The 14,842-nt window shown below is 57.1% G+C and overlaps 2 protein-coding genes across 2 annotated transcripts in view; both read left to right on the forward strand.

Moving 5' to 3' along the window:
* Positions 1-2,613, forward strand: part of CABIN1 (calcineurin binding protein 1) — a 112,237-nt gene extending 109,624 nt beyond the window's left edge. Inside the window, exons 35-37 of the mRNA XM_049790637.1 lie at positions 913-1,056; positions 1,819-2,045; positions 2,172-2,613. Coding sequence (XP_049646594.1) covers positions 913-1,056; positions 1,819-2,045; positions 2,172-2,315 — 515 coding nt within the window. The 3' untranslated portion in view covers positions 2,316-2,613. The remainder of the gene's footprint in view (positions 1-912; positions 1,057-1,818; positions 2,046-2,171) is intronic.
* A 2,096-nt stretch (positions 2,614-4,709) lies between these two features.
* SUSD2 (sushi domain containing 2) lies at positions 4,710-14,174 on the forward strand. The gene is made up of 15 exons (XM_049790653.1): positions 4,710-4,804; positions 6,096-6,300; positions 7,106-7,257; positions 7,560-7,727; positions 10,017-10,191; positions 10,296-10,497; positions 10,648-10,733; positions 10,940-11,208; positions 11,287-11,430; positions 11,522-11,677; positions 12,255-12,503; positions 12,605-12,877; positions 12,983-13,159; positions 13,241-13,343; positions 13,818-14,174. The coding sequence occupies exons 1-15, from the start codon at positions 4,762-4,764 to the stop codon at positions 13,840-13,842; spliced, it is 2,427 nt and encodes an 808-aa protein (XP_049646610.1). The 5' UTR covers positions 4,710-4,761; the 3' UTR covers positions 13,843-14,174.
* Positions 14,175-14,842: the final 668 nt, after the last annotated feature.

The raw sequence follows: 14,842 nt of genomic DNA on the forward strand, positions 1-14,842 counted from the left end.
GCCTTAGAGGAAGGAGGAGACTGTTGCAGTGGCTGCCTGGGTGTGGCCAGAGCCTACTCCTGCTGGGGTTTTTGTTGTTGTTGATGTTGTTTTTGCCTTTGCTTTTGGCCCTGGGTTGTCAAAATGATTATCAGTCTTGCAATACAAGTGCCCTGTTTATCAGGCTGTGTGGACCTGACCCCAGGCCTTGTGTGTGCCCCATGATCAGGGACACACATCCCAAGAGCATCAACTTCCCATCTGGGAATCCCCTCTCATGGATAGGGAGAGTCATTGGGTCTGGAGAGTACCACCCCACTGCCCAACACCCCTATCCAGGGCACAGCATCTCTCTAGAGTGGCCCTGAGGTGGTGTTGGGGTGGGACATTTGAGTACATAGGCAGCTCAGGTGTCCCCACTGTCCAAAGGGGCTGCCTGGGGCTGACGGGGCATGTTCTCCGGGCGAAGAACGTACCAGGCAGAGTCAGTCCCATGTGGCAATGGTTCTCACCCATCAAGAAGTCCAGGGAGGCCAGCGATGCTGACTAACGACTGGCTAGCTGCCACGGGCTCAGCACTGGCCCCTGGGACCCCTCCAGACTTTGGCATGACTGTACCCCCTCCCCAGCCCCTGCTCTGTGCCAAGAAAGGTGTGGCCAGAAGAGGGCACGGGGCCAGCCTTCTGCTCTGTCCACTTGGGCTTCCGTTGATTGGGTGGTTGGGTTGTTGGATTTGATGCTTCCCCATAAGCCAGAGGAAACCGGCCTGCAAGGGGGTCAGGAAGGCCCAAGGTTCCCCCCCATTGTGTCGGGTACCTAGGGTGAAAGCACAGTGGGGGTGTGTGCTGATGTCTTCAGGAGGCCCTGATAATGAGTGTTTTTGGGGGGAGAGAAAGCATCCTGGGGTACAACAAGCTTCCCATGTCCCCACAGGGGAGGAGCAGGCCGGAGGGGCAGAGGCCACCTGCCCGCCCCCAGAGCTGAGCCGAGAGCAGGTGAAGATGGCCCCCGAGGGCACCCCAGCAGAGCTGCGGTGCTGGGCATTGGAGGCCGACGCTGAGCCCACCTGTAGCCAGGGTAAGCCAAGCCCTGCAGAGGCTCCTCCCCCTGGTGGGGTCTGGAGGGAGCCCACTGGGAGAGTTGGTAAGACCAACTGGGGATGTGGGGAGACAGTGTCAACACCCTCCTTCCCCCTTCAGCTTCACCCAAGGCAGGAGCAAGGCCCATGGCAAAGCCCTGGTTTTGTTAGTCAGAGCTGGGGTGCCTGAATCCAGAGGGGCTGAGGGAGGGGCAGGTTTGGGGGTGAGGGGAATGGGACAGAATGGGCTGGGCTGGCCTGGGACTATGTGTCACACGGCTGCACACAGCCCCCCCCTTCAGGCCAGCCATTCCCACAATGCCCCCTGGGGGCTTCTCAGAGCCAGGACTAGCCTCCCAGAGACCCCACTTGGCCCTGGGAGGCCTGACTCCACTGCAGGGCCCAGGCATGGGCTGGAATCAGCCTCTCTCCTTTTAAAGCCATGGGACCGCCCAGGAATGTGGCATCCTGCCAGGGCTGCGCATTTTGTTCTGCTGCTCCCCAGAGGCGGCAGCCCTGGGACCGCCCCTCCTCAGGCTGCAGCTGAGGCACCCCTCAGCCCACGACTGCTGAGGCATCACACGAGTGGCTTGTGGCACAGGCAGGCACAGTTATAAGGTGTCCTGGATGGCCACAGGGATGCAACAGTGAATGTGTACTGGTTTGGACAGCCCACAAGGCTCCTGGGTTCGGGGGGGCAGGCAGAGATGGTTTGGGGCAGAAGCGGGCAATAGCCAGGTTCACCCACCTTTGCCCTGCAGTCACCAGCTCCAAGCCTCCCGGCAGCACAAGCACCCAGCACCCCGAGGGCCATCCCAGCAAAGCAGAGCCCAGCCGGGCCAAGTCGCGTCTCCTGCCCAGCATGCCCAAGCTGGTCATCCCCTCGGCAGCCACCAAATTCCCACCCGAGATCACTGTCACGCCACCCACCCCCACCCTGCTCTCGCCCAAAGGCAGCATCTCGGAGGAGACCAAGCAGAAGCTGAAGGTGACCTCGGGACCTCCAGGGGCCATGGGCAGGGACGAGGCCACACAGCAGGGGTGGGAGTGGGGAGGGCACCATAAGCCAGGCAACCCTGACCCTGACCGTGGCCTGCCCTGGCCCTGCCTGCAGTCGGCCATCCTGTCTGCCCAGTCAGCTGCCAATGTGCGGAAGGAGAGCCTGTGTCAGCCGGCCCTGGAGGTCCTGGAGACGTCGAGCCAGGAGTCCTCGCTCGAGAGTGAGACGGACGAGGACGACGACTACATGGACATCTGAGGGGCACTGCCCACTGGCCTCGGGGACTTCCTCCACCTCATCCACTGGCCTGGGCAGTGCCCAGAGCATGGACGCAGTGAGCCAAGCTCATGGCAGGGCAGGCGGTTCAGATCCCGACCGCTGGGCCCTTTCTGCGAGATCTGATCTGTGCTGTGGCCGCCCCAGCCCAGGCGGCTACCACCACATCTGTACCCCACACCAGCTGGGCACTGCCCGGTCTCTGGGGGGCACCCAGGGCTGGGCTCCTCACTCCCTTTTTTGGTTTCTTTTCTAATAAAGATGCAACAGTTGTCTCTGTTGTTGTTGTTGTTGTTCAAGGGGTGTCAGGGTTGACTCCTCAACCCAGGAATGAGCCTTGCCTGAAAGGGGTCTGGGGTTTCACACAGGGACAGAGGTCTACAGATGAATTTCTGGGGTTTAAGAGATAAGGAGCCGGGCCTGGAGAGATAGCACAGCGGCATTTGCCTTGCAAACAGCCGATCCAGGACCAAAGGTGGTTGGTTCAAATCCCGGTGTCCCATGTGGTCCCCCGTGCCTGCCAGGAGCTATTTCTGAGCAGACAGCCAGGAGTAACCCCTGAGCACTGCCGGGTGTGACCCAAAGAAAAAAAAAAAGAGATAAGGTGCCATGGAGGTTAGACTCATGCTGCAAAGTTGGTGTGAAACGCCATGGGGCTCAGGGAGGGGTGGCTGGGGAGGCAGCTGGCACCCCCCAAATCCCCTTTGACAGGCTGATGCAGAGGTGGGGTCCTCTGGGCAATACCCAAAGGCAGGCTTCCTTGTTTGAAAGTGAGGGCATCTGGGCCTGGAGAGATAGCACAGCGGCGTTTGCCTTGCAAGCAGCCGATCCAGGACCAAAGGTGGTTGGTTCGAATCCCGGTGTCCCATATGGTCCCCCGTGCCTGCCAGGAGCTATTTCTGAGCAGACAGCCAGGAGTAACCCCTGAGCACCGCCAGGTGTGTCCCCCCCCCCCAAAAAAAAAAAAAAAAGAAAGTGAGGGCATCTGTACAGCAGCAGTCTGCTTTCCACAGCTGTACCCTCTATTGGGGACCTGCCCCCAGGAACCCAGACCTGACCAAGTGTCTCCTCAGCGGGAAAGAGGGAGCCCCCCCCCTTTGCTGCCTTCCTGGAACAAACATTATCTACAGGACTCCCCCAGAAAGACAGGCCAATGGGGCTGGAGCAATGGCGCAGCGGTAGGACATTTGCCTTTTAAGTGACTGATCCAGAACGAACCGCAGTTCAATCCTCTGGCATCCCATATGGTCCCCCAATTCAGGAGCGATTTCTGAGCACATAGTCAGGAGTAACCCCTGAGCATCACTGGGTGGGACCCAAAATTAAAAAAAAAAAAAAAAAAAAGGGCAAGAGACTCCAGGACCCCAGCACAATCCTCAGACCAGTTGGATACATAATAGGATGTTGACCCTCACTGACCTACCCTGTCAGGCCTCAGCAAAGTGGCCCAGACTGGGGCTGGCTGTCCCAAGAACCCACACTCCAAGATGAGGGACCCCACTCCTACGGCACTGCCAGGTGCCCAGACCAGGGAGAAGCCTCTTCCATGGTGCCAGCCACCACCAAATGGCACCAGTGCGCCACCCAGGCCTTCATCGGGCCATGAGCAGGTCTGGGCTGGTTCTATGTTCCACCCTGCATTGGGTCCTTAAGAAGCTGCCTCTGGGAGAAGATCCCCAACCCATATGGCAGGACCCATCGCTGTGATACCCCCATCCCTACCCCCAAAGCTCCTGGGGACCTTGGCACTCCCTGGAGCGTTGGCCTCACCATTCTAACCATTCCCAAGCAAAGGCCTGCTCTCTGCAGCCCCTCTGGGTGCAGGACCCCCTCTGTTGCCCTCTGCACAAGAACCCCCTAGAGCTCTCTGCCCCACAGCGCCCACATACTGGCCCAGGCTGTCCGAATAAAGCAAATGACAACCTCACCCTACCAGTTTGTGGCGAAGGATTGGGCACGGAAGCTGCTGAGAAGCTGAGGACAGATCCAAGATCCACCCCTGGGGTTGTGAGACAGCCTCTCTCCCCCATCCTGCATAATTCTTTCTTTCAGGAGCCCCGCCCAGACTGGAAGGGGGCTGCATAGATCTCAAGACATGCAGCCTCTGGAACATCCGCTCTCAGAGGGGTGGAGCTCGGCTGGGGAGATCTGCTGCCTCTCCTTCATACCCCAGGCCAGCGGGGCCAGGAATGTGCTAACGGGGCAGGAGTTGGGGCAGGTGACTCCTCTGGCACCTGCGGACTTTGACAGGGCCCTTTGACAGGGCCCGTGCTGGGCGGGTAGGTCTGGCTCTCCAGGCGGGCGGAGCCAAGAGCGAGAAGGGCCAGGCCGTAGCCTCCCAGTCCCAGTCCAGTGCTGGCTGCAGACTTGCACCATGAAGCTGCCCCGCCAACCCTGGGCCCTGCCTCCACCTCTGCTGCTGCTGCTAATGATGATGATGATGATGGTCCTGGGACCCCGGCCTGCAGCAGGTATGTCCCACCCTGCCCTCTGTCATTTCCTCTGGTCTGGCTTCTGCTTCTGTCACGTGCACTCTGGAACTGCCTCTCTGTACATCTGGCCTTCAGTGACGATATTGGTGGAGAGGGACTCTGGGGATCCAGGCCTAGGGTGCTATCAGTGCAGATAGAATAGGGTGTCTGGCATCTGTGCCCTAAGCCCCCCTGGGAGGACAGTGGACAAGGGGGTCCAAATTGCACCCCAGCTCTGCAAGAGCTTCCGAGCCCCTGGAAGAAATGTCCCGAAGTAGGACTGTGATTTCATCAGTCGGTCTGGGGCTATGAAAGGGCTGGAGAAGGGCCCCCTCGGGCTCAGATGGAAGGGATCCTGGCCCCACAGGGCTGGACTGGGCTGGGTCTCCCGGGTGGGTCCCTGTGACTCACCCTGCCGCACCCTATCTTGGGGCAGGGAAGTGACGCCCCTACCCCCACTGATCTCAGCGGCTCCTGGCTCTCTCCCCACCCCAGAGCCTTCTTATGTTCCTCAGCAAATATTAATGCTGCTGAGTGCAGGGCTGCAGAGCAGAGTGCTGAGTGCTGCCAGCACCAGCTGAGTGCTTCCCGCAAAGGTCTGGTGGGAAGAAGAGGGAGGGCAGGCAAGCCCAAGGCTCAGTTTCCCATCAACTCCACCCACCAGCCCTCCTACCATGGCGAGCCCCAAGAAAGGTCCCGCTGCCTCCCCTAAAGGGGAGTAAACCCCTCCCTGGGACGTTCACTCTCTTTGGGACCATGATCAATGAATGAGCTCATTCAGGGATGCCCCAGCCCTCAGCTGCCTCTCTGTTGCCCAGAGTTCGGTGTGGGGGTCCTCTGGACTTCGGGTTCCTGGGCATTTCAGAGGATGGAAGCAGGTCCCAGGCAACCTAGTTCCTGTCAAGATCTCAGGCATCTTTGGACCTGTCATAGCCTAAGGCTGTAAAGTGGAAAATCTGGAGGTGCTTCCCCTGGACACACCCACTCTGGCCCATCACCCACACATTTGTTTGTTTGTTTGTTTGGCCACACCCAGTGGCTCTTAGGGGTTCCTCATGGCTGTTAGCTCAGAAAATCACTCCTCGAAGGCTCTGCAGACCATATGAGATGCCAGGGATCAAACCTAGGTTCGTCCTGGGTCAGCCACATGCAAGGCATATGTCCTACTGTTGTGCTATCTCTCTGACCCCAGAGCTCCTATTTGTGGGCTCTGCCATAGTCCTGGGGTTCCTCTACTATTCTGGGGCCTGGGAGGAGGAGTGACATGGGTGTTCACAGCTCTGTTCTTCAGGTGCTGGGAGCTGCTCTTTTCGCTGCGGGCAGCTCGATGGCCCGTGCTCCTGCCACCCCACCTGCGAGGGCCTGAGCTCCTGCTGCAGTGACTTTCACCAATTCTGCCTCAAGATCAAGCCCTACTCAGGCTCCCTCATGGGAGGCAAGGACTTCCGGGCACAGCAATTGCAGTGGTCTAACAGTACCCCGGGGGTGATCTGCAGGTGGGTCATGAGGCATGGGGCCCCTATAGTCCAACTCTGAATATCCAGAGTTAGATCTGCACCTGACTGGGTGGGGACAGAACCAACTGGCTCGGGAGGGCTTGAGCAAGAAGACAACAGGGAAAGCTCTTGCCTTGCTCTTTTTATACCTGGCTTTGATCCCTGAGGAATGACCCCTGAGCACAGAGCCAGGAGTAAGTAAGCCCTGAGAATTCTGGGGGTACCCTCACACAAAAAAAATAAATAAATAAAGGGACCTGAGCGATAACACAGCTGTAGGGCATTTTTGCCTTGCATGCAGCCAACCTGGACGAATCCAGGTTCTATCCCCAGCATCCAATATGGTCCCCCAAGCCAGGAGCGATTTCAGAGCGCATAGCCAGGAGTAACCCCTAAGCATCACTGGGTGTGGCCCCAAAACAAAACAAAACAAAACAAATGACCCTCCATGGCCAGGGAGACAGTACTGGGCTTAAACTGCGTGGCTATGTGCAACCAACCTAGGTGAAGCACCACCAGGAATAACCCCTGAGCATCAGTTATGGGATCTGAATGAAGTCCTGTGTATATTTGGGAACATAAGCATTTCCTTTAGGGTTACACTCAGAGGTACTTGGGATCTCTCACTGTGGTACTTAGGATACCAGGCGATGCTGGGAGTCAAACCAGGGATTGGGTCACACATGATGGTGCTCAGGGTTTACTCCTGGCTCTGGACTCAAGGTGCTTCTGGGGGACAGCTTTGTGACTCACACGGCCAGCACCCATATCAGCCGCCATATTCTTTCCCACCCTATCTCTGCAGGTTCAAGGAGAGTGTGCAGACCCTGGGCTATGTGGACACTCAGAAGTTTGTGCACTGTGTGTCGCCACTGCTCTACGAGACCGGGCGCATCCCTTTCACCATCTCCATGGACAATGGCATCTCCTTCCCGCACGCTGGCATCTGGCTGGCTGGTAAGCACCAGGCTATCCAGCCCTGACAGGCACTTCCCTGGCACACCTGCCTGCTTACCCTGCTTCTCTGTCTGAACAGGTCCTGGGGTGGGGCCTTCCCAGGCTTGTCCCCTTCCTAAAAGCACCGGGGACAGTCCCAGCCCAGAGTGTGTGAGGCCTCACACCCTCATCCAGGGCGCGCCTGCCTGCAAACTTGGCCAGGCACCAATCAGGTCTGGTTGGGTCCTCAGTTGCCATCATACTTGGTCCTCTTTGAGCCCTGGTGCCTTTACAGAACTTCCCCCACTCTCATCCCCACCCAGTGCACCCCAGCAAAGTGTCAGCAACAGAGAAGTGTCAGCTGGTGAATGAGACCCGATGGCAGTACTACGGCACCCCTGGCACCACGGGGAACCTCTCGGTGACCTGGACAGCATCAGCTCTGCCCACAGACATGGTCAATATTGAGCTGTGGGGCTACCAGGAGACAGGTACGGCCACCAGGGTCTTGTGAGGCTGCGAGGCAGGCTGGGAATTCCAGGTGGCAGAGATGGGAGAAAGGGCCTCCAGGCCAGGGGATCTGCATGGGGCTGTTTGTTTGTTGTGGGTTTTTGTTTGTTTGTTTTTGTTTTTGTGCCATGCCTGTCGGTACTCAGGGGTTACTTCTGGCTCTGTGCTCAGAAATCGCTTCTGGCAAGTTTGGGGGACTATATGGGATGTCAGAGATTGAACCTGGGTTCGTCCCTAGTCAGCCACGTGCAAGTCAAACTCCCTACCGCTGTGCTATCACTCTCCCCTGTTGTTGGCTTTAATCGTGTGTTGGGGCCATACCTGGCGGTGCTCAGGTTGTGACCATGAGGCACTGAGCAGTCATCTGGAGCTCCCACATGCAAAGTCCACTCCCCAATCCAGAATGTTTTTTGAAGAAGCAACCACTCCCAGTGATACTAAGCCTGGCAGAGCTTCTGGACAGTTCAGTGCTTGAGCCAACCATGCTCCCAGGCACCAAGGCCACACCTGGCAGTGCTCAAGGAACTGTGCCTGGGATTGAGCTCAAGCCTCTACCTTTTTTTGTTTTTGTTTTGGATACAGCATACCTGGCTGTGATCAAGGCTAACCTCTGGCTCTGCACTTAGGAACTACTCGTGACAGGCTCTGGGGATACTGAGGATTAAACATTGTCAGTCATTATTCCTCACGTACAAGGCAAAGGCCCTGCCCTCTGTACTATAGATCCGGTCCTACCACTTGAGCTATCTCCTGAGCCCCAGGCAGAATTTTGTTTTGGGGGAGTCACACCCAGTGGTGTTCAGGGGCTACACCTTGTTCAGGCTAGGGGGAGGAGGGAAAGTGCCCTGTTCTGTCTAAAGTGGGGAAGGAGGGGCGGAAGCCCCTGGGGTAGGTGTCTACCCTCCCCTGTCTAAGGACCACCTGGGGAAGTTTGGGACTGATAAACTGGTCTGTGTCCTCACACAGTGCAAATCTCAAGTCCAACTGATCCCAAGAGACCTTTGGTAAACTGAGTTTTCTTTTACTACTGGGTGTGGGTAGATTTCTCGGGACTCGGGACTCAGGTTGGTGAGAGGAATTGCTCTTTGCAGGGCGTGAAGAATGTCAATCCCAATTTCTACTTAGGTTTTCTAGAATGTCAACTTGCTTCAAGAAAAATAAATCAGAAAAGAGACAAAGAGTGAAATAGGATAAATTTCTTGGGAACCGAGGAGAGGGAAAGAGTTTCATGCTCAGGAGTAAGAACGGAGTCTCCAGAGAACATAGTGCTCACTCCAAGCAGCAAGTCCCCAAGAGGGAGAATGTGGCCCTAAAACAGGAAGGGACACAGCTCAGGCAGCCATGGGGCCACTTTCCCAGAATAGGTGCACGTGTGCCTTTTTTTCTGCCACGTTAGTTTACATAGTTTTCCCAAGCTGCCCTCTAAGTTTGTTAGTAGGGTGTTGTCTAGGGCTAGAGCTGGGAGCACCGATGATCTTTGTTGTTCTTAGCCTGGCCTTTGCCCAGCAGTGAACTCTCCCACTGGGGCTCCAATCACTTCAAGGCTAGAATTCTACATCTTGATGGTTTTTCTTTTCTTTATTTTATTTTATTTTTGGTTTTGGTTTTTGGGCCATACCCAGTGATGCTCATGGTTTACTCCTGTCTATGCACTCAGAAATCGCTCCTGGCTTGGGGGAACCGCATGCAAGGCAAATGCCTTACCTCTGTGCTATCACTCTGGCCCCTCGGGGTTTTCTGGTCTCCTCAAATGGGTCTTGTGTCTCAAAAATTTTCATCCCTTTGGACTGGTTTGGGTTCTAGATTGTAGTTTTCCAGATATACATTACCTGGAACCCCTATCTCTCTGCCAGAAGCAAGGTGGCCACTCTTGACAGGGCTCAGGGGACAATATGGTCCCAACTCTTATATAAAAAGCAAACATGTCAGTCCATAGAGCTCTCTCAAGCCCAGGAAGGATTTTGAGAGAAAACACAGGCAAGAGATAGAAAGGGAAGGACACGAGCAGCAAAGAGGCTGTGACTAGACAGGGCCCAGATGAAGAAGTCTCTGGTCTCTCCTGGAAACAAACAGCTAGCTGTGCCCACTTCCCTAACAAACAGCTAGCTGTGCCCACTTCCCTCGGAGACTCCTACCTGACTTCGAGCAGGGAGAGTCAGTTTGCCAGAGTCCCAGGGGGGGGAGAGGGAGGGCAGCAGTCAAACCCACCCTAGGAATCACCTGTCCATCTGTTTATCCATACAGTCTCAGCCAGCTTTTTCTCCACCCAGGGAAGCCATATTCGGAAGAGTGGAAAGCAGAATGGTCATACCTGTACCCCCTGGCCAGTAACATCCGCAACTCTGGTTTCTTCACCTTCATACCACAACCTGCATCCCAAGAACACCAGAAGTGGCGCGTAGGTGCACTCCGGATTGTCAGCAACAGGCACTACCTGGGGAAGACGTAAGGGCACTTTGGCACACCAAATGAGGAATGGGCAAGGGCAGGAGTGGAACCCTGTCAGTGAGTCCCACCCCTGCGAGCATGTCCTACCCATTGTCCCACAGCGATGTGCAGGCACTCTGGAGCAATGAGCACGCGCTGGCCTGGCACCTGGGCGAGGACTTCCGAGCCGACCCTGTGGCCTGGGCCCGGGCTGAGTGCTTGGCCTGGGAGGCACTGGAGGACCAGCTGCCCAACTTTCTGGAGGAAGTGCCTGACTGCCCCTGCACGCTGGCTCAGGCCCGAGCAGACTCCAGCCACTTCCATGTGAGCCCCAGTGCAGCCAGGGCCTGCGGGGACCCTGGGAGCGGGTTGGTGGAGCTGCAGGGGACAGTGTGGGGGATGAGGGAGGTATAGGAGTAATTCCCAAAGTTGGGGCTGGAAAAGCGCCTGGCACTGAAGCCCTGATGCCTGCAGACTGACTATGGCTGTGACATGGAGCAAGGCAGCGTGTGCACCTACCACCCTGGGGCCGTGCACTGCGTACGCTCGGTTCAGGCCAGGTGAGTCCTGATGGTGGCAGGAAGGCTGGTACAGGAACTAGGTTGGAATGGGTGGGCACAGGGAAGTTGGGCACAGGTGATCTGGGTGCCCTGCTCACATGGGGTGAGGGGTAGGAGGGCTCCCTGGACAGGGCTGGGAGAAGCTGGACCAGATTGGACAGGGCAGGCTGGATCAGACAGGCTCCCCTGAGTCACCTCTGTTTCAGCCCCAGGTACGGCTCTGGCCAGCAATGCTGCTACAAGGCTGACGGCACCCAGCTCCTGACCGCCGACTCCACCAGTGGCAGCACCCCAGATCGCGGTCACGACTGGGGGGCACCCCCGTACCGTGCGCCACCCCGCGTGCCAGGCCTCTCGCACTGGCTCTACGATGTCATCAGCTTCTACTACTGCTGCCTCTGGGCGCCCGAGTGCCCACGTTACATGCGAAGGCGCCGATCCAGCGACTGCCGTGCCTATCACCCCCCTCGCATAGGTGGGCATCTTCCGGGCCGGGCCGGGCCGGGGACCGGTCACAGAGCCCAGAGCCCATCTGACCCTTGGTCCTCCGCAGCCTCCGCTTTCGGGGACCCCCACTTCATCACCTTCGACGGTGCCAACTTCACCTTCAACGGGCATGGGGAGTATGTGCTGGTGGAGGCACAGCTGACCAACCTTCGGATTCAAGGACGGGCCCAGCCCAAGTTGACATCCCAGAGTAATAAGAGGGGGTCTTGGGGGTTGCTCCATGTGGCTTGGGGTCACGTTGGGGGAGGTAAGTCAGCGGAGGACTGTTCTGTACCCTGCAGGCACTCAGGTTCGGGGCACTGGGCTGACAGCCGTGGTGGTGCAGGAGGGTGACTCCGACATACTGGAGGTGCGGGTGGGAACCACTGGATTCCTTGAGGTGCTGCTCAACCATGAGGTGCTAAGCTTCAGCGAGCAGAGCTGGATGGACCTGAAGGGTAAGTATTGATCTCTCCCACAGCCCCACAGAGAGGGTGCCTCCATGCCTCTTGGGGCGGTGGGACACTTAGTCCTTCTCACCAACACAATCCTGCTCAGTCACTAGTGTCCCGGGCTATGGCTGTCTGTGGCCCCAGAGTTGTCCTTGGCCCCCCAAATGGGGTTCAATCCAAGGATCCCTATCTCATCTGGCACCTTCACAGTCTCCAAAAATTCCAAGTTGTTGAGGCAGGTCTGGGTCCCAGCAGGTGGGCACAGGGCCATGTGTAAGCCGCACCACCACCACCCAAGGAGGCCATTAGATGATGCTTGACAATCCAGGGGTCCCTAAAAATGGCAGAGAAAGTGTTAGAATCCCAGATAGTTTCCAGGATAGAAAATTGGCCAGTGACCTCCAAGGGTGGTTACGACATGGGGTCCCTTTGGGGGTTGTCCCTCTGGAGGTTACAAGCATAGGAGCACCTCTGGGTGGGCTGAGATATTAGAGTGTAACAGAGAGAGCAGAATTGGCTCTGGGATTACCCAGGCCTCTTTCTCCAAAGCTCAGAGCTTCCCTCACCCCACTCCTGTGCCCAGGCATGTTCCTGTCAGTGGCCCAGGACAAGAATGTCTCCGTCATGCTGGCCTCAGGAGCAGGCCTAGAGGTAAGCCATCAAGGCCCCTTCCTAAGTGTGGGCGTCCTGCTGCCCCTGAAGTTCTACAGTTCCACTCAAGGCCTCTTAGGGACGCTCAACAACGACCCCACCGATGACTTTACTCTGCGCAGTGGAGAGGTCCTGAGCTCCAAGTCCAGTTCCCGAGAGTTGTTCCTGTTTGGGGCCAACTGTGAGTGACTAACAGGAGCTGCCTGCCATGGAGGAGGGCTAGGTGTGGCGGGGGAACCTTCCAGCCCAGGAACAATAGCTGTGCCTGCTATGCACCTCCAGGGGCCGTAAAGAACTCGTCCTCACTGTTGACTTACGACAGCCCGTACTTGGTCAACACCTTTCTCCACGGGCCCAAGCACGACCCCAACTTCCGTCCCCTCTTCCATGAGGAAATCACCCTCAGTCCTGACCAGGTGACAAACATGGCAAAACTCTGCGGGAATGACCATTTCTGCATTTTTGACGTTATGGCCACTGGGAGCATGGATGTGGCCAATGCCACGCGGATGGCCCACCAGAGGCACCAGCAGCTGGTACAGAGCCTGCAGCCAGGTGAGGATAGGGATGGTGGGAGTAAAGGGGTGTCCCTTGCACTGGTACAAGCCCCCCCCTACACCAGACCGTGGCTGCTGTGACCCCTGCCCCATCCCCACTCAGTGGTCTCCTGCGGCTGGCTGCCTTCCCCTGCCAATGGGTACAAGAATGGCAGCAACTACCTGAAGGGATCCGTCATCCACTTCCACTGTGACAATGGCTATAACCTGGTGGGGGTGTCAGCCAGCTTGTGCCAGGATGATGGCACCTGGTCGAAGCCCGTCCCGACCTGTGAGCGAGGTGAGGCTGCCCCCCCCCCCGCCCCCACCCTGCCCAGTCCAGGACCTTCCTGACCCCTTCTGACTGTCATGCCTCCTCCAGTCCGCAGCTACACAGTTCTTCTGAGCATCATTTTTGGAGGCCTGGCAGTGGTGGGTGTGGTTGTGCTCATCTACTTCCTGCTCAGACGCCCAAAGGGCCACAGGTGAGTCCAGACCCACAGACCCTCCAGGGCCTTCCCAGGACCCCCAAAACACTGATGCCGCCATGCCTGTTTCTTTTCTTTTCTTTCCTTTTCTTTTTTTTGGGGGGGGTCACACCTGGCAGCACTCAGGGTTTACTCCTGGCTCTATGCTCAGAAAATCCCATATGGGGGCCGGGCGGTGGTGCTAAAGATAAGGTGTCTGCCTTGCCTGCGCTAGCCTTGGACGGACCGCGGTTCGATCCCCCGGTGTCCCATATGGTCCCCCAAGCCAGGAGCAACTTCTGAGCACATAGCCAGGAGTAACCCCTGAGCGTTACCGGGTGTGGCCCAAAACCCCCCCCCAAAAAAAAAAAAAAAAAGAAAATCCCATATGGGATGCCGGGATTCGAACCACCGTCCTTCTGCATGAAAGACAAACGCCTTACCTCCATGCTATCTCTCCAGCCCCTGTTTCTGACCACATGTGTGTTGCAGGACCAGTTGGGGATCACAGCCCTGAGGGAAGAGAGCACTGCCCTCAGCAAGAAGGGCTGTGGGGACACCTGGGACCAGAGAGTGACCTCCCAGGAGAAAGCCCAGACCCTGTGAGAATATGCACCCCACTACTTCAACCCCCAATTCCTGCCAATGTACACCTGAACCCTGAGCCTCTGACACCTGTGACACCTCAGAGCCCGACCCCAGGCTGTAGCCCACAGTGCCCTATGCTCTGTCCCCCCAAATCCTGCTGCTGTGTCCCCAGATTTGATATTCTAGGGTGTACCTGATTTCTGATCCCTGAGGCTCCTTCCCTAGATATGCAGATGTAACTATATTGAGACCTGGTCCCCCGTAGGGCCTCATGCTGAGGTTGGACTAGGACGGAACGTGGAAGGCTTAGATGTGATGCAACACTCTTCCCACATAAGCAGAAGCCGCCTGTGGGTCCCCCACTATCACTGACTAGGCTGTGCCCGCTCCAGAGTCCCCCAGTTTCACTCAGATCACCCGGGGCTCCATCCTTTCTCCACTGTTGGTCACAGGGACAAGTCTCTCTCTGCCTCCATCTCTGTCCAAAAAGTTGGGTCACCTTAGTGAGGACAAGGACAAAGTTTGTGAAGTTCAGGAGAAGGACAGGACTGGCCTGCTCTTTGATCCCCACATTCTGCTATTTTGCTAGTGTCCTGGCCATGTCTGATGGCTCATGTTGCAGTCCCTGGAGCCTTCACCCAGGGGTGTCCAAAAGTTAGTCCATAGCTCAGAACTACTGCCCACTGCTACCCACCTGGGCACCTGTCCTCTGTTGCCAGGCAGCTGACCTGAGGGAGGGAACTGGCAAGCACAGGCCAAAGTCTCCCCTTTGTCCAGGTTTGCTCAGAACGGTGTCATGGAAGAGTTGGGTTGGGGTGACATTCAGGCTGGCACTCTCGGTCTCAGACAGTGACAGGGAGGCTGGTCTGGAGTTGGGGGAATCCCTGATGCAGATGGGGACACAGAGTCATAGGCTTGGAAGCACAGAA

This window comes from Suncus etruscus, chromosome 17, assembly GCF_024139225.1.
Source record: "Suncus etruscus isolate mSunEtr1 chromosome 17, mSunEtr1.pri.cur, whole genome shotgun sequence".
In the NCBI taxonomy this organism is placed as follows: domain Eukaryota; kingdom Metazoa; phylum Chordata; class Mammalia; order Eulipotyphla; family Soricidae; genus Suncus; species Suncus etruscus.